Source organism: Electrophorus electricus, chromosome 4 (genome assembly GCF_041902795.1).
Source record: "Electrophorus electricus isolate QZ-2024a chromosome 4, ASM4190279v1, whole genome shotgun sequence".
Taxonomy (NCBI): Eukaryota; Metazoa; Chordata; class Actinopteri; order Gymnotiformes; family Gymnotidae; genus Electrophorus; species Electrophorus electricus.
In genome coordinates, this window is record NC_137500.1 from 13,222,830 (window position 1) to 13,243,641 (window position 20,812).

The window sequence follows — 20,812 nt, forward strand, 5'->3', positions numbered from 1 at the left end:
CATACAAACCTTTTGTTAACTGGAAAGTTTATTTAAAAAGCACATTTTCGGCTTGTTCGAAGAGCATGATGGCAAATTTTGCAATTGTAGGCCTACAAGGAGAGAGAGGTGACTTGCTTGAGCAAGATTCTCAGAATGCCACCATTTTTTGCAATAAGAATAGTAAATTTGAGTGTTAGGAAGAAAATGGATATAGATTGAGGAGAAATACAATTTAGATGACCTTCAATAAATTACAAGAAAAACCAGTGTCATCGGCTCAGTGCAAGCGTGCAGTTTATGTCTTCGTGAAAATTTTGTTTTACGTTTTTATGTAACAAGTTTCAGCCGTTTTTCGACCGGGGTTTTTAAGTCAACCGTCTCTGGGCGTGGATCTTTAATATGTAACTGTACCTCATCTACATACCAGTTTTGATATTTATTCTTCTCCATTTTATATATTATTTTATTTATTCTCTCCCTCCATAACTCTCTTACACACACTTTAGCTTATTAAAGGACCTGTCTGAAACATCTGGTTTCATCCCTTTACTAAACTTCAAATGCGATATATCATGTGTGTTTCCAAGCCACACTTTCAAAGATCAACCTCCACAAGATTCCAGCATACACTGTACTTCAATGAGCTTGACTTAACACATTATCCAAGGAACATATACCTTTATTTGATGTAAAAACAAAGGGCAACACATGCACGCACACACACACGCTTCGAAAAACATTTTTGTAAAGTGCTTAAAAAAAAAAAAAAAAAAACCTTAAAAAAAATAAATTTCAGAAACAGTGGGTCAAGAACAGACACCATATAAAACTAAGGGCCAGTTTTAAAATGGGGGTACTAAGGTTATATTGATCATTCTTTAAACAGTAATTATGTCTCTGGTAAAGGTGTAATTGTCACAGATATAAAATGTGTTATATGAATAAAATGTAACGCAAAACAGGATTTACCCAACCAGTAGCATGTGTGGCAATGTGTGCACTTTCAGAGGTAGTAGCTCTTTTCATGGTTAGCTAGATGGCTACCCATGACCTGCAAGAGCTCTCAACTACTAAATCACATCAAAACGGTTAATTAAGGAGGATGATGACATTACTACATAACCATTCTACCTCCTTACAGGAAAGGCACATAAATGCTAATACTACTAAATTTAAAACCACTAAACGTTTAGTCTCCATCAGATGAGAATTAAATGGTTAATGTACTGTAAGGTTCCTTGCCATTTCATCCAGACACAGACTTGCCTTCGGTTACCATAGCCACGTAACAGGAAGACAAAGACAGGCTCCAAATTTACATTAAAGGGTTTGCTACCTAGAAAGATGCAACAATAACTGGAATGTTTTAGTTTTACTTGCATAATCATATGGTATTCATATAGTACACTTCATCTGTCAGCTATCTCTGCATGCTACACATGGCCATGTGCCACAGATCATCATGTAAGAACATTCATTACACAAATGTAATTGATCTGGCATTTTCTTACGATTCAGCAGAAATAAGAAAATCAGTGTCTGATTAGCGCAACAGTGCACGAAAAACTTACTCAGCTTTTCTGCATTACTAAAATGAAATCAACTTACTTTACTATATTCTCACCTCAGAATGAGTTTACCATCAAGCCATGCCCCCCCCCCGTCTACTGGTCATTAAAGAATAACTGGAGAGAGAACGGGTTAGTGTTTACTCTTCTAATAAACCAGACATTCCCTTGTCCCTTTTCATATGGCACAAATAAATTAATAAACATGTAAAATTTAAAACAGACATTTTGAAAAAGAAATTTTGTTAAAAGCATACTGCATTCATAGCAGAGGCTAATGCCTCAGGTCTATATCTCATAGCAAAGTGCCTTACCTAGAAAAACCCTATCAAAATCCAAAACCACCGCTGAATTAGAAAATAAACCCACTGCAGCTATCAGCATTCTCAGCTCTTCTTCTTATTGTTCATCTCAAAGTAGGGTTTCTCTGGGTTTCTGGCAGTTGTAGTCCATGGTGTCTGTTTCTGGCAGGCAGCATTATGGACTGGTTTGGTCACTTTGGTAGAAGGGTTCATTTTAAGTGGGTTTCTGTTAACAGTTTGAGGTTTCCTGTTTGTAACGTGGGTGGATTGGACAGGCTTTGTGCTAGGAGTGTGTCCAGAGGCAGGAGCGCATAGAGCTCCAGTTGGCAGACCAGTCTGCCCCCCAGCCGCTTTGCTTCTGGAGACCTGGGTCGATCTGGAGGACGGGTTGGGGGCCCGGGAGCAGGCAACGGAGTTCTGCATTCTAGAGTGAGCAGGTGCTGGTGAGGCTTTGGTTTGCTGGGGAGCTTTGGCTGGGCCTGCCGGTCGAGGGGAGATGGGTCGCCCCTTCCTACCGTCTTGCGGGTGATGCGTAGCGGGGGAGGGTGGGCATCTCAGGGCAAGTCGTGTGCGCAGTGGGGCACGCGGTAGGCGACAATCCCATTGGTTGGGTTTGGAGGGGACAGTGGGGCAGGGGGCCCCCTGTGCTGCCTTGGTAACAGACGGCTTGAGCTGCTTGCAGCTTGGTTCTGGACAGACAGGGCTCCGAGGCTGGGAGGGAGCCCCACGAGGATGCAGCTTCAGCATGGAGGGGGCGGGAGGAGCCCTCTGGGAGACTCCACCTGAGACTGGAGGAGAGGCCTGGGGCAAAGGGCTTCTCTTTGTAGTAAGGAGAATCTTTTTAGGAGCTGTGGCCTTCCTAGGCAGGGAGGGGGTGGAGATCGGTGACTGAGCACAGCTTCGTGGTGTGACCAAGCCAGAGGCAGGTACACCAGTTTTGGAGGTTGTGCCAGAAGAGGAGGAGGGAGAGACTGCAGGGGCAGATGGAAGGAGGTTAACAGCAGCAAGAGGGTTCATAGTGGGTGGCTGTGGAGTCTGGGAGCTGAAGGCAGAGCTTGAGACAGATGAGCCTTTTTGATAGGCCAGAATCTTCTGCTCCAGCGTAGTGAACTGCAGCACACGACCTGGGTCATACTTGAGCAAGAAGCCCTTTAGAGTGTCCCATCCCCCACCCACGCGCACCATCACATGTTTTCCATGCAGCATCTGAGGGAGAAGAAGAGAAAAGAATTTCAAATTCATCTGCTTCACTAAAAATGTAAACTGCACTAGTTTAATTATTTGTTTGACATTGAACAAATATGAGCTGGAAGTCATTAGCTTTTAATTATATTGAGCTAAATTTAGCTTTTTCAGGACACCTTTTCCGACTACACTTACTTGTTACTTTAAGTACATCCATCGTATAGGTTAATTTATAAGTGGATAATAAACAACTGCAGCCAATTTGTTACCAGTCATCCTTTATTCTGTTCCATCACTGGTCAGTTTCTGATCAAAAGGACCACTACTGACCAGACAATATTTTATTCATATCAGTGCATTAACTGTAACATGGTAGTGGGTATAGAGCTGATACGAGTGCGTCAGGCATAGCCATGTTGAAGATTTTACAAATGTCAGTATTACTGCTGAGTTCAAAGTGATCTGCTACCAAAGCATATCCTTGCTAATAGTGCTCCTGTACTGACAAACTAAAGATTTGGAGGATGGCCAACAGTTTATAACAGCAGACATACAAGATGTCCAAAATAAAATTTCCAGTGAATGTAGGTGCAAGGTACTGATTGAACATAGTGAGTGGTAAGTGTAAACAGGCACAAGGTCCTGGATGTTGCTCTGAACTTTATATATATGCCCAGAGAGATTTAGATTCAAAGGATGTGGAAAAAGTAAGCAGCTGCAGGAACAGTAGGCCTATTTGGGAGTTAGACCCAAAAGCTGTCTTGCTCCCCGATTAAATGGTGCCCCAGAGAATACCTCGGGAGAAGGGTTCCCTCTTCAACCATTTGTTTACCACACACACAGTTAACCATTTGCTCAATGTGTGTGTAACCATTTACAGGACTTAGCTGTTGATCACTTGTTCTTAGACTGGCTTTGCTGGATTACCATGTTAACGAATCAAATCTCCAACATCCAATGGCATTCACACACATGCCTGAAAAAGGTTCCAGACCCTTCTTAGTGTGTAAGCAGTTCTTTATTACATTTAGCTCGAACCTTTTTTTGAACAGGCGTTGAATAGACCAGAGGCCTAGAGCATTTTTCTATCATACAAGCCCTTATTGAAACACAGGGGCTTAAGGAAATCTGATGAAAAGTAGGCTCGCAGTACAAGAGCAGAGAAAAGAGGACTGTTGGAATGCTATGACAAGCAAGCCCAGTGTGAGAGGGTATATGCAGGAGATGTGGGAAATATGAATGCTTCAAGTCAATGAACCAAGGTCAACACCAGAGCTGCGGACAGAACAATAAGCATCACGGCTAAGATGAAGTCCCAGAAAGGCTGCTGGAAGATGTGAATGCAGCCCTACAGATGACCAATACTGTGACAATCACTGAGACCTGTGATGGTCATGGTAGTGTATGCCACAGTATGACATGCTTTTCTACAAGATGAACGTTAAGGAATAACATCCTCCATGGAGGAGGTTGCAGGCCAAGATAAGAGCAACACGGAGAAAGTCAGCCAGTTAGAAATGCAGAAAGGCATGAAGAACATGAAGGTAACAAGCTGTCCATACCTGAGGCCTTGGAGGCTGCACGCCTGAAGAGATACACAAGAGAAATAGAACCCAGGAGAATAAACAGGATATTCTCACACGAGCCATTCAAAGTGTATGCTCGAATGTCAGGATAATAACATAACAGACCCACCAAAAGTGGAAACACAACAAAACGGGAAAAGCATATGGGAGAAGGAGGCATCACACAAGAACAATGCCCAATGGTTGTTGAACCTGAGAGCAGACCACAGCAAGCTCCCTGAACAGGATCCAGTAACTACCACACTAGCAGACATTAAGAAAGGGTCTCAAGTACGAAGAGTTTGACAGCTCCAGGCCTTGATGTAGTTCTCGCTTACTGGCCATAGAACTTCACTCCATGAGCGCCTGGCAGCATGTGAACAACAAATGAACCAGCTACTAATGGATGGAACCCACCCTGAATGAAGGCCAGACAGTCCTGATCCTGAAGTACCCCCAGAAATGGGCAGTTCAATCCAACTACCGGCCAGTAACCTTTTTCAGCACAACATGGAAGCTCCCGTCAGGCATCATTGTGGCTGAGTAGCCACATAGCTCAATAAATGGGTGGGGCCCAGAAATGCATTGGCAAGCACACCAGAGGAGCCAAGCAGCAGCTGCTGGTGGATTAAACAGTCACTTGAGACTGTAAGACCAAACAGACCAATCTGTGCACCACCTGTATTGACAAGAAGGCCTATGATTCAATGCCGAACACACTGATCTTGGAATGCTTGAAGCTGTATAACATCATCAATAGGACTCTTAGAATGGTCATCAAGAACTCAATGGGACTATGAATGATGACCCTAGAGGCCAACTTCAAGCCAAATAGTTGGGTCACCATCGAGGCGCCCTATCCCAGCCGCTGTTCTTCATAAGCCGGAACCCCTTCAGCGAAATCATCGAGAGCGGCTAAGGATACACACTATAGAATGGAGCAACCATCAACCACCTTCACATGGATGACATCAAGCTGTATGCCAGAAGTGAATGAGACATCAACTCAGGAATCCATCTCGCCAGGATATGCAACAACGACATTAGAATGTCATTTTGTCTAGATAAGTGTGGCGAGATGGTTAAAAGGAGAGTCACAGTAGCTAGAAGAGAGTCCCATACTACCAGAAGGTAGCACAGCTGATGAGGGCAGCTACAAGTACCTTGCAATCCCACAGGCAAATAGGAATCATGAAGCCACAAAGAAAGCAGCTACAGCCAAATACCTACAAAAGAGCCAAGCAAGTCATGAGAAGTCAGCTGAATAGGAGAAACAAGATCCGGCCTATCTACACCTATGTTGTGGCAGTCATCACATACCCAGCTGTTATAATAAGCCTGCCTAAGAAGGAGACAGAAGCCAGTGACATCAAGACAAGGATACTTCTCACAATGCATGTAGAGTTTCATCCCAAATCCAGCACTCTGAAACTGTACACTAATCCTTCGATGGGGGGGGGCCGAGGAGTAGTGAGCGTCAGAGCCACTATTCAGAATGAAACAACCAAGATCCAGGAGTATACCAAGATGATGGCCACAAGTGATGAAGTGCTTAGTGAGCACATCAGGTAGCATAAACCCAGAGTAGATGGGAATGAGGAGGAACAGGAACCATAATGGGAGGATAAACCCCTGTATGTTATCTACCACCAGCAAACAGTGGACGTGGCTGATAATGAGAAATCCTAACAATGGCTAGAAAAGGGCGAGAATGAAAAACAAAATGTAGGCACTAATCATGGCAGCACAAGAGTAAGCTCTGAATACAAGATGAACAGAGGCTGAGATCTACCTTTCCGGACAGGACCCCAGATGCAAAGATGCCCCGAGACAATCCAGCACTTAACAGCGGGATGAAAGATGTTAGCAGGTAGAGCGTACATAGACGACGGGATGGAAGTTCCAAGGTCAAAGTGGGATACACCCCCAAAAATGGTGAAGAATGACCAGGCTAAGATCCTGTGGGACTTCCAGATACAGACAGACAAAATGGTAATGGATAACCAACTAGATATAGGGCCGTAGTGATAGATGTAGCAATCCCAAGCTATAGCAACATCAGGAACAACGAACACAAAAAGCTCAAGAAATACCAAGGGCTGAGTGAAGAGCTAGAAAAGATGTGGAACGTGAAGGCAACATTGGTTCCAGTAGTAATCTGAGCACTAGGAGCTGTGACCCCTAAACTGGGAGAATGGCACACGTCATATACCTAAATTGCATCTAATTATTTTAAGGAGAAACCAAATTAAAAAAGTTACCCATTACCTAAATAGACATAATTAAGACTTCCTGATAAGACACATTCAGGCAGTCTTACCCTAATGAAGAGGATCTTATCTCCAAGTCTGTATCGACCTTCAGCTAGATACTCGATAGAAAACTTCTGAGAGCAGTTACATGGAGGATCATCTGGGTCAGCCTGGTCCTGGATATAAAGATTACAAAAAAAAGAAGCCATACCAATGTGTGTGTATGCATGTGTGTTTATCACAAAGATAATTAACTTAAAGTTCAAATATAGTTCATATACCATCAGTGTTGTCCAAGACCAATTTTTCTTTTTCAGAATTCTTTCATTAACTGAAGATGTTTGACAGCAAAGTATGTTTGTTGAATGTGTGAGCTGTCAACTCTAATAGAATATTATCCAGTCAAAGGATACATTTCTTTATCATGCGTTATTTCATTCTAAACAAGGGGAGCTGTTTAATACAACAAATAAAAACCAACCTGAATTAAAATAGCTATGCAATAACTGGTGACATCAGAACAAACTAACTGTATACAAAGAGATAAAAAGACAAAGAAGGCTTCACAATTACATGATAAAACTGCATTCTTACGTAGCACCCGGACATCTGATGCTCTGTGGACTCCTCTTAAATATCTGTACTTTAGCAGGAACAGTCTATGCTCAACTGCACTGTTACATGAAAACTTTTTGCTTCAAACTGCTTAAAGCTGTTAAATAAAAGTGAGGTGTTCCAGTCCTCCAGCTTGGATTTAGAACACTTGCCCCATTGCCAAGGTAACATACTTACAGCATGGTAGAGGCCTCCATGCTGGCAGCAGACGGTGAATGTTTTAACCGGAGGGGTGGGGTCTGCTGCCATTAACAGGGTTTCCTCCAACTCAATCTCCTTCTCCAGTTTCACCAACACAGGAGGTTCAACACCATACCTAAAATGAGCAATAGAGAAGCAATATTTAAGAACTCCAGCACAACAGAAAAAAAAAGAAGCACGAGGATTGCGCATGACACCACAGAGCCAGAAATATGATTGTATTCAGACAGAAAGTATGGCTAAGTGATTGTTATGTTGGAATCATCAACATGTTGCTACTGCATCTGTCCCAGTGACCCAAAAGCCAACTCAAAGTTATTTTCTGAAACTGTACAACACAGGACCTTAAAGGATTTCTCCAGTCTTAAACCTCAAGATATCTGATTCAGTTTTCAGAGTAGTTTGAAAGTTTTAGGAAGCTTATTTGTCAATGTAAAGATGGGACCAAAAAAAATTTTTTTTTAAATAAAATAAAATAAAACCCTCTCCCATAGTCTTCTACAAGGCATAATTTCAGGACATACTTTTTACATCGTAAGGTACAGGACCACTGTTGAGACTCTGTAAACTGGTTCTTGACTAGGAAAAGTAAATTATGTTCAGACGAAAAATATGGAATAGAGGAAGCTCAACACAAGCTTCATCTGTCTCAAGATGGCACAAAGTTCATGCGGACTACATGAAGCAATGGCTCACTCACTTAGAGATGATGCGTCCAAGCTCCAGTAGACACAGACACACCTGGCGAGGATCTTTATGTAGAACTGAAAGCAGAAAGTTTTACACACACACACACACTTTTTTAGAGTGTGTTGTACAACACTGGTACTTCTAATTCAAATCAATACATTTATGACCATTCAACTAATTTCTCTCTGGGATGGGACAACCACAGCCCCTAATCTGTAATGACACACAATGTGTAAAGGAGTATCCTAGCACATAGCACTCCTGCAGCTGCAGTATGGATCGCATGGTGCACCTGAGGCACTCAGTGTTGATTGGTGGATCACTGTAGGGTCATTAAGTGTTTGGCTTTAACCATAGTCTGGGACATGTGGGAGATTAGCCCACAGCCCTCCCTTACAAGGAGCAGGGGCTTAGCCTGCTGGAACTGATCACTGCCTCAATTAGGATCACGTAACTGGCTCAGAGGATGACCTACAAGGACATGTTACCAGGATGGCCACTGCAGTGAGGCACAGACTTCTGAGGTAGAGGCTTCCGATACGCTGGTGAGAACAAACTGGTCAGTTAGCTTTCCTCCAAGGATTTAAACTGTTAGAAGCAACAAATTACACTACAACGCTCTTTGAAAGGACAATCTTAACTTCCAGTTATATAAATTGTGAGTGAAATCATTGGATAAACTGAACTGCTCAAGTTCCAAACTAAAATCTTCCAAACTGCAACTAGTCAAGTCAATTGCTGAATTTCAGAGCTTCTAAAATGTTTACAAATTCAATGTAAAGAAAACCGGAGTAGTCCAAAACGTTTACACAAATCAAATGACATTTCTTAAATCTAAGCAGTACATGCAGTCACCTGCAAACTGCGGCTAGAGGATATAACGGCATACAGGCAACAACTATAAAGGATTAGAAAATAATCTTTCAAAGCCTGTAAAGTGGCAACTGAGCCTGGGTCACAATCTGTTCACACAGGGTTACACAGGGCAGCAAATACTCAGGATGAGCTCAGGATACAAATTCCAAGATAAACAAGATAAAATCCAAAACGTATCACGTCAGGTGATTTGACGCGCTGTAAAATCGTTTTTGTAGTCGGTCATGGCCAAGTGGTCTTCAGATTTAAAAGTATCAAGCACTAGTAGTTTCTTGTGAAATGATCAGTTCAAGGCTTCTACGCTCACATGGGGGTTTACAAATTTGCAATAGCCCTCTTGGAGCAATGCTGGCTCAGCTCACTCTCTCATCTTGGATAAAATAGCAGAAAGGTAGCTTTTTAATCACCCACTCACACTGACACACACAACTGGAGAGGAGACACCCAACCAGGCAGGAATAATCTATTGTTCTCATAGCACATAAGCATCCGTCTTACAACACATGGCCTTATGCAATTATTTTGTTCAGTGAAATTAGTGTGTGTTTTGTTGTTGTACTTAGGCCCATTTAAAGTCATAAGAGTTCTCCTGCATTCCTACCCAAACCCTCAGACTCGAACAAATACGTCTCGTCCACTCCCAAGTGACGGCACCATGAGAGGAAATTTGCTGTGTTGTCTCTTGCAAAAAATGATCTTGGAGAGGCGCCTTTCTTAAATGCCACTTTCTTCATAAGAAACTGTGGGCAAAAAAACCAGAGAAAAATAAAAATGTAGCAAAAGAAAGGGTTTCATGTTCAGGTTCACAGCCCATCATTCTGCCTTTGACTGACCTGTTTCTTGTCTGGGAAACAGCCCTTGGGAATCCTGCTCTGGAGAATCCCTACAAGTTGGCACAGTTTTACCCCATTATCCAGCTCCTCCATGAAGGGCTCAGCCCTTACCTCTTCCCCTGGAGGGGGGCAGAAAGACAGACAGACATTCAGACAGAAACAGGAAATGGCAGGAGAGTGAGCGGTTGTGTGTTGTGTGCAAGCACCAACTAGATTTCAAAATTGACTTAACAGCCTTTAAATGTTCAAGCACACTGACAATCAACATATTTACTCATTTGACTCCACACAGTATGTAATGGATTTGAAACAAAACATTTTAATATTTAATTAATCTGTATTTATTTGGTGAAAAACAGCAATTGGTATAGTGAATATAGCAGAAGTGGCCTTTTTAGGCATGCAATGAAAACAGCTGACAGCTAGTTAGCTGGTTAGCCAAGTCAAAGTCCAACTGTTGCAAGTTAAAACAGATAGCCAATCAGCCAACAGTTCTTTTGAATTACATCTTGAGGTAACTAGCAGTACCTCAGGAAAACAAGCTGAGAAATTAGCAACAGTTGAAAAACATTGACCAAAGGATGCAGGTTCTTTGTCTGTTTGTTTTTAAGTACATCAACAGCAATACATTGGGTCTTGCTCCGTCTTGGTGCAGTTCAGAAGTTGCATCTGTTCCTACCTAGAATAAAATGAAACCACATGGGCAACCCCACAATAATTTTTAGTGGCAAAGAACGTGGGGTTTTTTTATTAGGCAGTCCAGGGACGGCATAAACAAGCTGTTGCATTACCCTAGTAAAAAACAAACAAACATTAGATACCAATGCATTCAATGACAGTACCATAGTAGGGACCTAATCCCTAGGTACAAAACCCCACTGTCTAAGTGAATGCTTCGAGACGTCAGTTCCCCTGCAACACGGCTTACCTGCAGCGGCTTTTACAAGTATGAAATGCAAGCAGGCAGGCATGTAACGAAGATTATCTAGAATGGGAACTCCCTCTATTATTGTCAACCTTCTCTCAGCTTACTCACTCCAGCTCAGAGACAGATCAGTTTGCCCAATGTTGAGTGCCACTGCCGGACGCGTCCCACAATATCGGGTTAGGATATACTGAGACATACGGTATGTAAGATATATAGTGCACACTGTATATGTAAGCATACTGCAGGCCTCCCCATTCTGCCGCTTGGGCCACAACGTTTACCAAACCAAGTTCAGTGATTTCTTTTATTAGGGTTAGTCTGAGCAACTTTATTATTCAGATTGTTTGTTCATTAAAATGGCATTTGAGTCTCGCCAGTCTGCCTGAAGTTCTTTTCCTAATTTTACAAAACATTTGCAAAAGCAGACTAATCCCAATCCTTGTAGTCTGCAAAGTCCTTTACAGCCGTTGTTATTGTTAATATGCGGAAAATATGGAATATGATTAAAGTTATTAGGTTTAGATGAATGCACACATGGCCTTGCCTAAAAGCACAGTGCACAGATGCCCACGTGGCTACGATGCTGAGGAGCACATCTCACCTGCTGTCAAGTCACATGATTAAAATGATCAAATCATGAGAAAATGCTTAGTAGAAAATGTGAAATTTTTATATATATATATATATATATATATATATATATATATATATATATATATATATATATATATATATATCACTCACACACACACACACACACACACACACACACACACACACACACACACACACACACACACACAAAGCTGGAATCATCTGAAATATTTAAAAAGTAATTCTTGTATGAACATGTCTATTGTCGGCAGATTACATGTTGCACTCATAATGCCAGGACTATTAAAAGTGTTATAACCATCATGGAAACCAGCCAGCATTTAGGTCCCAGTTTGCATGCATGACATAATTACTTTCCTATCTGCAGTAATTCTACTGGCCTAAAGAAAAGGCGAGAGCAGCCCCAAGCTTACCGAGCATGTCAGAGAGCCAGATGGCCAGGTCCTCCTGCATGGGCAGTAGCGTGGCCTCGTGGCGCACGGCGAGCCACTGGTCATACTGCAAGACGTCTGCCAGGCCCGGGCCATGGTGAGAGGTCAGGGGGCTGCGTGGGCTAAGCAGTGGGGATTCGAACTTTTCCCCACCCCAAACCTAGAGAGAGAGCCCATTCAGTGACATGCTAATTCATATGGTAAGATGAAGGATAACAGGATGGGATGCACAATCTTTTGTTTGTTAAATCATTACAGCAATACTAGCCTTTGCAAGAACGGCAGATATTTCAGAAGGCTAGAATGTGTCATTTGTATGTTTGCGTGTGTGGTGTGCATACATACTGCCCACTCATCTTCCAGATGAGTGTTCTTTGGGAGATTTGATGAATCACACCATTCACATGAGCCCAGAAACATAAATCATTTTGGCCAAAATGATGCACTCCAGTGTTTAACCACAATAAGGTTTTTTTCTTGCCATATATATTAGTCAAAATAAGTAAAAATCTAAATTAAAAAAAACAAAAACATGTGTGCTCACCATAGCAAATGCTTTTGATCTTTACTGAAATAGATGACATATATGGAAGAAAAAGGCTCGGGCTGTTTGTAAGCGGGGGTTCCCCAGGACTCAGGGTTAGCAGCTGCACCAGAGCTGAGCTGCGTGGGACAGCTCTCCCCTCTGACCTGCCAAACCACATTTGGCCCCAGAAAGTGATAAGAAAGAACAGGATGGGAAGAGAGAGACCACCCTCTCTCCGTCTCCCTCACTCTCACCACAGAGAACCCCCCGCCTTTCCTCCACCAGCTTTTGAGACTAGGCTTACAAAACACTCTTCAGAATGTTCAGTGATTTATATATTACAGCAAAGACCTCAGACTGACACTAAACCGTTAAAGTGTAACACACATACCTAATGCAGTAGAATAGGCAACGTATCCCAGTGTTGAAATGTATCCCAGAGCTGTCTTACATTTTGATAGATAAATGGTGTATGCTATGCTATGTCGTATCCTAACAACGTCATTTGAGCTCAGAAGGAATAGGAAGTTTACTCTAAGGATCTGAACACCCCTCTCCAGATCCCCAGCGCTCACTGTAACATGACACGTCTGCATATTCTTCCAGTTACTGCCGGTTTCAGTAGGTCAACTCAGGCAACAGACTCACAGCTACCAAACAGCAGCAACACACAAGACTCAAATAAATAAAAAAAAACCGGGATGTAACAAACAACGGAGGTTATACTGAAAAGCAGTTTTAATGAAGTGTGTGGCTTACAGCGAAGAGGCATCAAAGACGCCATTAGGACTCAGTACATCAGTCGATGTGGGAACCACTCATTAGAAAAAGCAAGATAGAAAACCTAGAATTACATGCAATTGAATTATGTACCCACATAACTAAGAACACAAAGCCAACTTTAATCTTGAACATCACTCCACCTGTCAATTTTGATCCTCATTACTGTAAATCTGAATGGTCTTCAACACTGCCACTCGCATAAATGTGCCTTTACTGCATCAGATCAGAGTCATGGGAGTCATATTTTAGTATACAGCCATCTTGCACATCCCCAGCATGTAACTGATTAGGTTACCCCTTGCATAGTCAGAAACATCCTCTCTACAGCCTGGAAAAAGAGCCTGGCACTCAACTGTACTGGATAGGTTTGAAAGGAAAAGTGTGAAGGGGGGGGGGGGGGGGGGGGGGCAAACAACCAACCAAAAAAACAAAAACAAAAAAAAACAAAAACAAGCACAATGTGATTTTGTGCATGAGACGGAAAGCAAGACAGAGGGGCCTCAGGTGACCCACCTCTCAGTTGACCTGGACTACTCCACCTTCTATCACACAAAGCTCAACTAATTAAGAAATAAAAAGGGTATAGTGTGTACCTGCTTTGCAGTCTCTGCACACATGGTTTTGCACCTCACACAAGCAATTCAGTCATCATACCAAAGAGGATTAGGCATGCAAGCATCATTATACACATAGCCCGTAAGCTTTGCACGAAACCCAGCTGCGAATCTCTCTCTCTCACACACACTTTTTCCCAATGTTTAAGCTATATCACATCACAGACAAGCCCTTATTTCTTTCTTTCTCTCTCGTAAAGGAGAGTGAAACTATTCAGAGCCTCCAAAACCTTTCACTCTTCTATGCGTGCACCTGACCACAGGTGGAATGACCACATGCATGTGTACATTATCATGAGCCTACTGTGCTGCTCTGATCCAGACATGCAGTCAAAATCAAGGTACCCAATCAGAACGCAAAACAAAAGAGTTCAGAGCTAATGGTGGAGTGGGTTACCTGCCTTTCTGCATCAAGACACATCAGGTCAAGAACAAGTGAATCTTAACAGTCAAAGCATGGAAAGTGTAAAATTCCAAGTCTCTAAGCAACGTATGAGATTTTGTGTTGATAGAGCTCACTTTTTTATGTTGCTCAGAAATGTGTATTAAATTTAAAGTGGAAAGTGTATTAAACTTAAATTAATACACATTCCATTTATCAACATGGATCATGGATAACTTTGAATGCATGCAAGCGTATTGCCAAAAAAAATCTTTCAATTTAAGGAGAAATTTTAAAAAAAAAAAGAAAAAGAAAGAAAGAAAAAAGTAACCTAACCTTCTACTCATGGGCAAGTATAAGCCTATCATTCCTAAAGGACAGCTGTAAATAAATACCTCTTCCCTCTGGTGTTAGAGATTACACTTGCACACTACGCTTTGTGGCCCGTACAGAGTTACACCACACTCCCGTTACATAAATGTCAACATATACTGTTAAATAGACAGTAAAGCATTACAGTGACTAAACGAACACAGACTTCTTCAAACTCGCTGATGTACCTCCCAGTCTTTGCAATCATCAGTCTGAATGTTTGAGAGACATATAAATTCTAAAATGAACCGTACTGTTATATAATAATGTACAAACACTATATGTCTGACCACCAAAACATTGATAAACATACACCAATAAAGAATAGGCTACACACACTGCCATTGGACTTCTATTAAAACAAAAAACCGCAGATGAGGACATTTTAATTAAATGCATGAAAGGCAAAAATTCCCTGGCTATACAACATTTGGGCTTCTTTGAGAAAAGACAGCAGGAGCGTTCCATAAATCAGGGCTGACTCGGCAACAATGGTTGCCAGGTTAAGTGTGTTGAAAAGTGTGCATTTAAAACAGTACAGATCACCACAAAAAAAGGATGTGTACAGCAGTAGCCCATGTCTCAGGTCAGTAAGATACAGGACTACATTAGTTCTGTAAGTAAATTAATTATAGTACAGTCTATGTAGTACCAGTATTAGGCTAATGAAAGTCATCTCAATTAAATGACAAATAGTAATCAATATCATCAGCCAGCTGTCAAAGCTTTGCTTCTTTTTTTTCTTTTTTTTAAAGTTAAATGTTGCCAGGATCTTCCTTGACATCTCAAATTATATTGTTCTGTTAGACAATAGAATAATTGTTTCAAAAGGAAAACAAACGAAAACAAACAGGCAAAGCATCTTCATAGACACATGCAACAGTGTCACAGCCAAAACATCACTCATTAATGAAAAACATCACTCATTAATGCACACTGAAAGTGTATAATGCTTTTAAAACAGAAAATATATTTGCCCTTTTCTCCATATACCTATACAAATAGTTCATGGTTAAATGCTCTGGATTTAAATGCTCAAATGTTTAAATCTGTCAAGTAGTCCTTCAAATTATGTACACTATTGTTTATGGAAATTGAGAGGGTTCCTACCTGTAAGCTAGCTTGCACTGCCATCAATGCTGTCAGGAGTGCTTTAGCTCTTCACTCTGGGCAGAAACACACAAATGATCACTATGCTCATTAATGCAGTCTCTCTCTCTGTTCCACACACCCCCACACACACCCCCAGGAGCGCAAACAGTCTAGCTCTCAACATTGCTCACCAACTAAACCCTATATTGTAGCCCAAAGAGCTCAGAAAGGGAGCTTTGCATGAGTACTGGCAGAGAAATTTGCTCTCTCAACTAAGATTAAATGCCATTTCTCATGGTTCTAGAAGTACTGTACATCATGTCAGTCATCTTAAGGAATCATAACCCTGAAAGCCAGTGGGATTTGGTGGGGCTTGTGTTGCATTGGACTAAGTGTTGAATCAGGTTCCTCTCAGGACATAAACCATGTGCACACAAGAAAGACAACAAAGCTGACTTCGTCTTCCCTGTGGACTAAGACAGTTCAGCCAACACCAGCACAGCTGAGGAAACAAAGCAGCAAACATACACCATCGTAAGAGGCAGTTGGAACAAACAGTGCTGCTTAACTTGTGCTACAGTAAATACACAAATACACAACTTGTGCTACAGTAAATGCACAAAGAAGCCACTGCAAATCTGCTGAACACTAGCCAGCTCCAAATCCCTGGCCATTTAATACTCTTTTCCTCCCCATTTAGACTCCAGCACTCCGCATCGCCTTACACTCCAGAGAGAATGAGGACAGTGAGCGCAAAACACAGGCTCACCTGAGTAGCTGAAGCAGACAAAAGATTCCTTTCCACATATAGTGAGAAGAGTAAAGATGCACCAGCTCGGTTTATGAGAGATAAAAATCACTATCACTGCTGTAGCCCAAAGAGTTCAGAACAGCCAACCAGCACGCGTCAGGTCAGTAGCCCATCACGGTCCTCAGAGCATCTCCGCGAGAGAGGGAGTGGGCCAGCGGGGAACAGTGTGATGGGAGAAAAGGAGGAGAGAGGGAGGTAGAGGAGGAGGAGCTCGCATGGGGATTGTCTAATGAAGTGGCTTCGGCTGAGCAAAGACCTACCCCACTGATCCTGTCTAGGCGTTTACAATGCTCCTATTGTTACACCCCCTCTCACCACACACATACACACACACACACACACACACACACACACACACACGGAGTTGAGCCCTCAGCATCAAAGAAACATTTGGGGTGCAAAAAAAACAAAAAACAAAAAACAAAAACTTCAAGTAAGGAAAAACAGGAAGAGGAGAGCAGAGAGGGTGAAAAAGAAAGACAGAGCACCATGAGAACAGCCTGGGGGTGAGAACAATGAGATCGCAAAGCATTTCAGTCCACTGGGCTGGTGTCGAACTTCAAGCCCACTAAATGTCACAGCAGAGGAAAGGAGGGGTTGGAAGAGAGGAAAAAGCAAGTGACAGAACAAAATCTGCTTTATTGCCCAGCTGAACGTGATCAAGTGGGTAGTGTAGCGTAAAGGCCAGGCCCTGACCCAGTCGGGGTGCTGCCGCATTCTCCAGGGGCCTCTGGTACACACAAGGCACATTCCTCTCTCACACCAACAGGGTGGGACTAGCACGCAGAGTAATGTCAAGCACGAGTCTGCAGCCTGCAGCCAACGGTCACAGCAAATGGAATGTCTCTGTCATTAACGGACACGAGCTTCAGCTGCCTGAGAACTTTGTGATCTCTCAAACAGCTTTCTCTGTAGCATTTTAAGGGGAGGTTTTTTGGATACTGAACTATATTCCATTGTTAAGGTTGCCTCCTGTTTGAAAATCTATTTTAACCCAGGAAACAAGCCCTAAATGCTTCAAAGACTTGACACCACCTTCACCTCCAGCAAAACTGCAACTAAATATACTCACCTTTTCAGTTCTCACTGACACATGAGAGGAAGATGTAAGGCCCTAAAAAGATGGATAAGCAGACTTCCTTGACATTTGCTGGATGGATGAGCCTGATGGCACACCACTGACAACTACAGCTACAAGCATAAATTTTATTATCCCACAATAATGAAAGTCTGCATGAGTTACAGCCCAGATTTGTGGTTTCAATTAAACATGGAGACAAGAGTGAGGTGTTTGAAGCGTAAATATGGGATGGGGGGGGCACAGAGCGAGCATCCACATGCCCTCATGCAGGTCTGCAAGTACAGACTTCATAATCACCCAAGAGGATCACAGCTCCAGATGCATCCTCACGGGCTCCTCCATGTCACCCACAGGCCTAAGATAGCATGTGGCCCGTGTGTGTGCGCACCAGTGGCCCACACATGGGTCCCAAAATACCCTCCTTTGACAACCCTGTGGGGAAATCCCTCCTTTCTCAGTGTGGTGTTCTTTTGTTGACAGATGCATCTTCATGCATGTGCTTAATAGACCTGTCAGTTATTTTCATTAGAGGCCTCGTTGCGCACGTGTGCACTCACACTCTCTCACACACACACACACACACACACACACACACACACACACACTGTGTTTGACATTCAGGATGTTGAATGGTGTCCTTCAGGACCCCCACCCCCCCATTTCCTAAAGGAAAGCCCCTCTTAAACCAGAATTATGTGCAAAACCATCTGCCACCCAGCAAGGAATGATAATCCATACTCAGCAGCTGAGCTACATGATCCAGTGCAGAATTTCAGACCATTTTGGTTAAAGCCTTAATTTCTGTTGTCTCCTCAAAAATAGCCCACCCTGACCTGATATCAAATGCATCAGTCATCAGGTTTATCAATGGTTATCATACTTCTATGCAACTACACTTCACGTCACACAACGGTACAATGCAAATTTACTGAAAGCGAACTGTAGTATAGGTTCAGTTGTGTATAAGGCAAACATCGGCCATGAACTGTAGCCAAAGGGACGGTTCTCAGTTTTCTAGCTCAGAGGCAGGTTTACTGCAACCCAACAAGCACATCAAGATACAGGGAGAAAACAGCAGTAACAGTCAAACAGTTCATCTTCACCAAGAGTATCAGGGTTTAGAGGATCATCAGCTACTGCTGTAAGCCAAGGTAATAACACAAAAGTACACAGGGAACAAGGAGAAGTGGTTAAAAAAAAAAAAGCAAACAAACACTTGCCTTGGTGACTTGCTGTGGTTCACAAAATGAAAAGAAAAAAAGAACATACTAGAACATCGACAAATCAACTACATAATAAGCTAAGGTGCCTTGGTCTCTATTCTCTCCTTCAGTCATCAGCTGGTGTGTCAGTAATAAACAGTAATGCAGGGTCAGTAATGCAAGATTCATAATGACCACCAGTTTGCATATGTAGACAGCACCATACATATGGGTCAGAGAGGGGTTAGCTAGGCTTCCCACACATTCAAAGCAAGGCTTTTCCATTTCAAAAATTATTTGTTTTTTTTAAATTATCCAGTGCTCTCATAATTTAATGATTATGATTTAAATAATTTGAACTTTCAATATGTAAACACAGATGCCATTTAAGAGGTGAAATGTATGTTTTGTTGAATTTGAAAATTAAGCCTATAAATCAAACTAACAAAGCTTAAATGAAGATCCAATTAATGTCTGGCATAAACTGTATGCTAGAGGGAAACACCTGCTCCTCGTTCCTCCTGGGGGAAAGGAAACAGGAATCGCAGAACATCGACCTTTGCAAAGAATAATAAGGTGGCGAATGAAACCAAGTATATGGATTAAAGCCTATCCCAGTCCATATATGGAAACTCTCTTACCAACTGAAGTGTTTCGTTTTAAAATCCCATGAATTAATCAGTCAGGGGGAAAACGATTGACGTTACATCAGTGGACTCCAGCTATGCCTATGATGATTTACAACTGAGTGGAATGATTTGCATGGCATTTAAAAAAAATAATAATAATCACGCAAACGACTGAAAATAACTAGCGTTAAGTCCAAACTGGGCAAAGTATGTATTCTGTGTGATGTATCTAGTTATCTAGCCATTTAACTGTTAAGGCTAGTAAATGTCGCCATGTGCTAACGTTACTCTCTAGATATAGCTAGATGCTCAATTAGTGAAGCTTAGCTAGCTAGATAAAATTTTATACGAAGTTTCACTCGGCTGCAAAATTAGCCATGACTTGATGCCAAACTGAAGATTTCACTTTTGTTAACATTTGCTGCCATATCCTACCTTTTCCCTTCGAGATTAACTTTAGAGACATAGCTAGAGATACCTAACCAGCTATGGGCTAACATTTGAGAATCTCAGTTGGGTTAACTTACTCTGTTGTTAAAAGGTAAAGCTGTAATTTCTCTGAGTCTGGAATGGGATGCAGCACTGGCTAAATTACTAAGACTTACCAGCGGAACATCGGCGTTGGAAAATAAAGACTCCAAATATCCCGAACTTGTGTCGTGTCGGACTACATCCATGAAAACCGGACAGCGTGGCGGGTAAACACATCAGTCATCCGTAAGTGCCGTTTCCTTAGAGTGCGTTGAGCGTGGAATGTTCAGTTGGGAAGAAACGCTGTTCGAAATAACCAATCAGAGCGCAGATACTCGTTCTCACGGGACCTGGAGCGGGAAAGGTATGCCCACGAGCGCAGGTGGGCAGAGCTTAACCTTGTAGAGAAACCTGAGAGTAAACCCTCCTAACAGCAGGGACGCAATGAAGGTGGACGCGAAGGAGAACTGGCTATTAACTAAATGAACGAGAGACACTGAAAAAAAAACATTTAAATGCTAAATATTTAAAAAAATATTTTTCCAGTACTGACAGACATATAAACATTTTCCAGCAAAACTGTCCTACTTTTATCATTTCTTGCATTCCTTCGTATTTACCCAAAAATACATTCTGTCCGTTGTAGCCCAAAAACTATTGTGGTAAAGGGCCTCCATGACAGGCTGAATGAATTAGGGAAACCAGATTGGTAATACAGTCATGGGCAGGAATTTTACATATTGCGCCTGAATTTCTATACCTCTAAGTAGAAATTCTTTGAAGACATACACATAGAATTAGCTCGT

At 42.1% G+C, this 20,812-nt stretch overlaps 1 protein-coding gene across 6 annotated transcripts; it reads right to left on the reverse strand.

Moving 5' to 3' along the window:
- Positions 1-738: 738 nt before the first annotated feature.
- Positions 739-20,365, reverse strand: gas2l3 (growth arrest-specific 2 like 3). 6 transcript variants are annotated; one of them, XM_027010915.3, is made up of 9 exons: positions 20,141-20,291; positions 15,831-15,886; positions 12,026-12,203; positions 10,070-10,188; positions 9,838-9,976; positions 8,371-8,434; positions 7,647-7,785; positions 6,923-7,030; positions 739-3,058 (listed from the first exon to the last, which is right to left on the reverse strand). In XM_027010915.3, the coding sequence occupies exons 2-9, from the start codon at positions 15,852-15,854 to the stop codon at positions 1,937-1,939; spliced, it is 1,893 nt and encodes a 630-aa protein (XP_026866716.2). In that variant the 5' UTR covers positions 15,855-15,886; positions 20,141-20,291; the 3' UTR covers positions 739-1,936. The 6 variants fall into 6 exon arrangements, with proteins under 6 accessions (XP_026866716.2, XP_026866715.2, XP_081568591.1 ...); XM_027010914.3 differs by lacking the exon at positions 20,141-20,291 and adding an exon at positions 16,582-17,600; XM_081712465.1 differs by lacking the exon at positions 20,141-20,291 and adding an exon at positions 16,582-17,600 and having other exon boundaries at positions 12,961-15,886.
- Between the last annotated feature and the right edge of the window lie 447 nt (positions 20,366-20,812).

Coding starts and splice junctions, on each gene's coding strand:
- gas2l3 (XM_027010913.3), bottom strand. CDS start 20,212: ATGGATGTAGTCCGACACGACACAAGTTCGGGATATTTGGAGTCTTTA. Junction 7,031..7,646: donor ATGGAGGCCTCTACCATGCT/GTAAGTATGTTA, acceptor CTTTATATCCAG/GACCAGGCTGACCCAGATGA. Junction 3,059..6,922: donor ATAAGATCCTCTTCATTAGG/GTAAGACTGCCT, acceptor CTTCTCCCTCAG/ATGCTGCATGGAAAACATGT.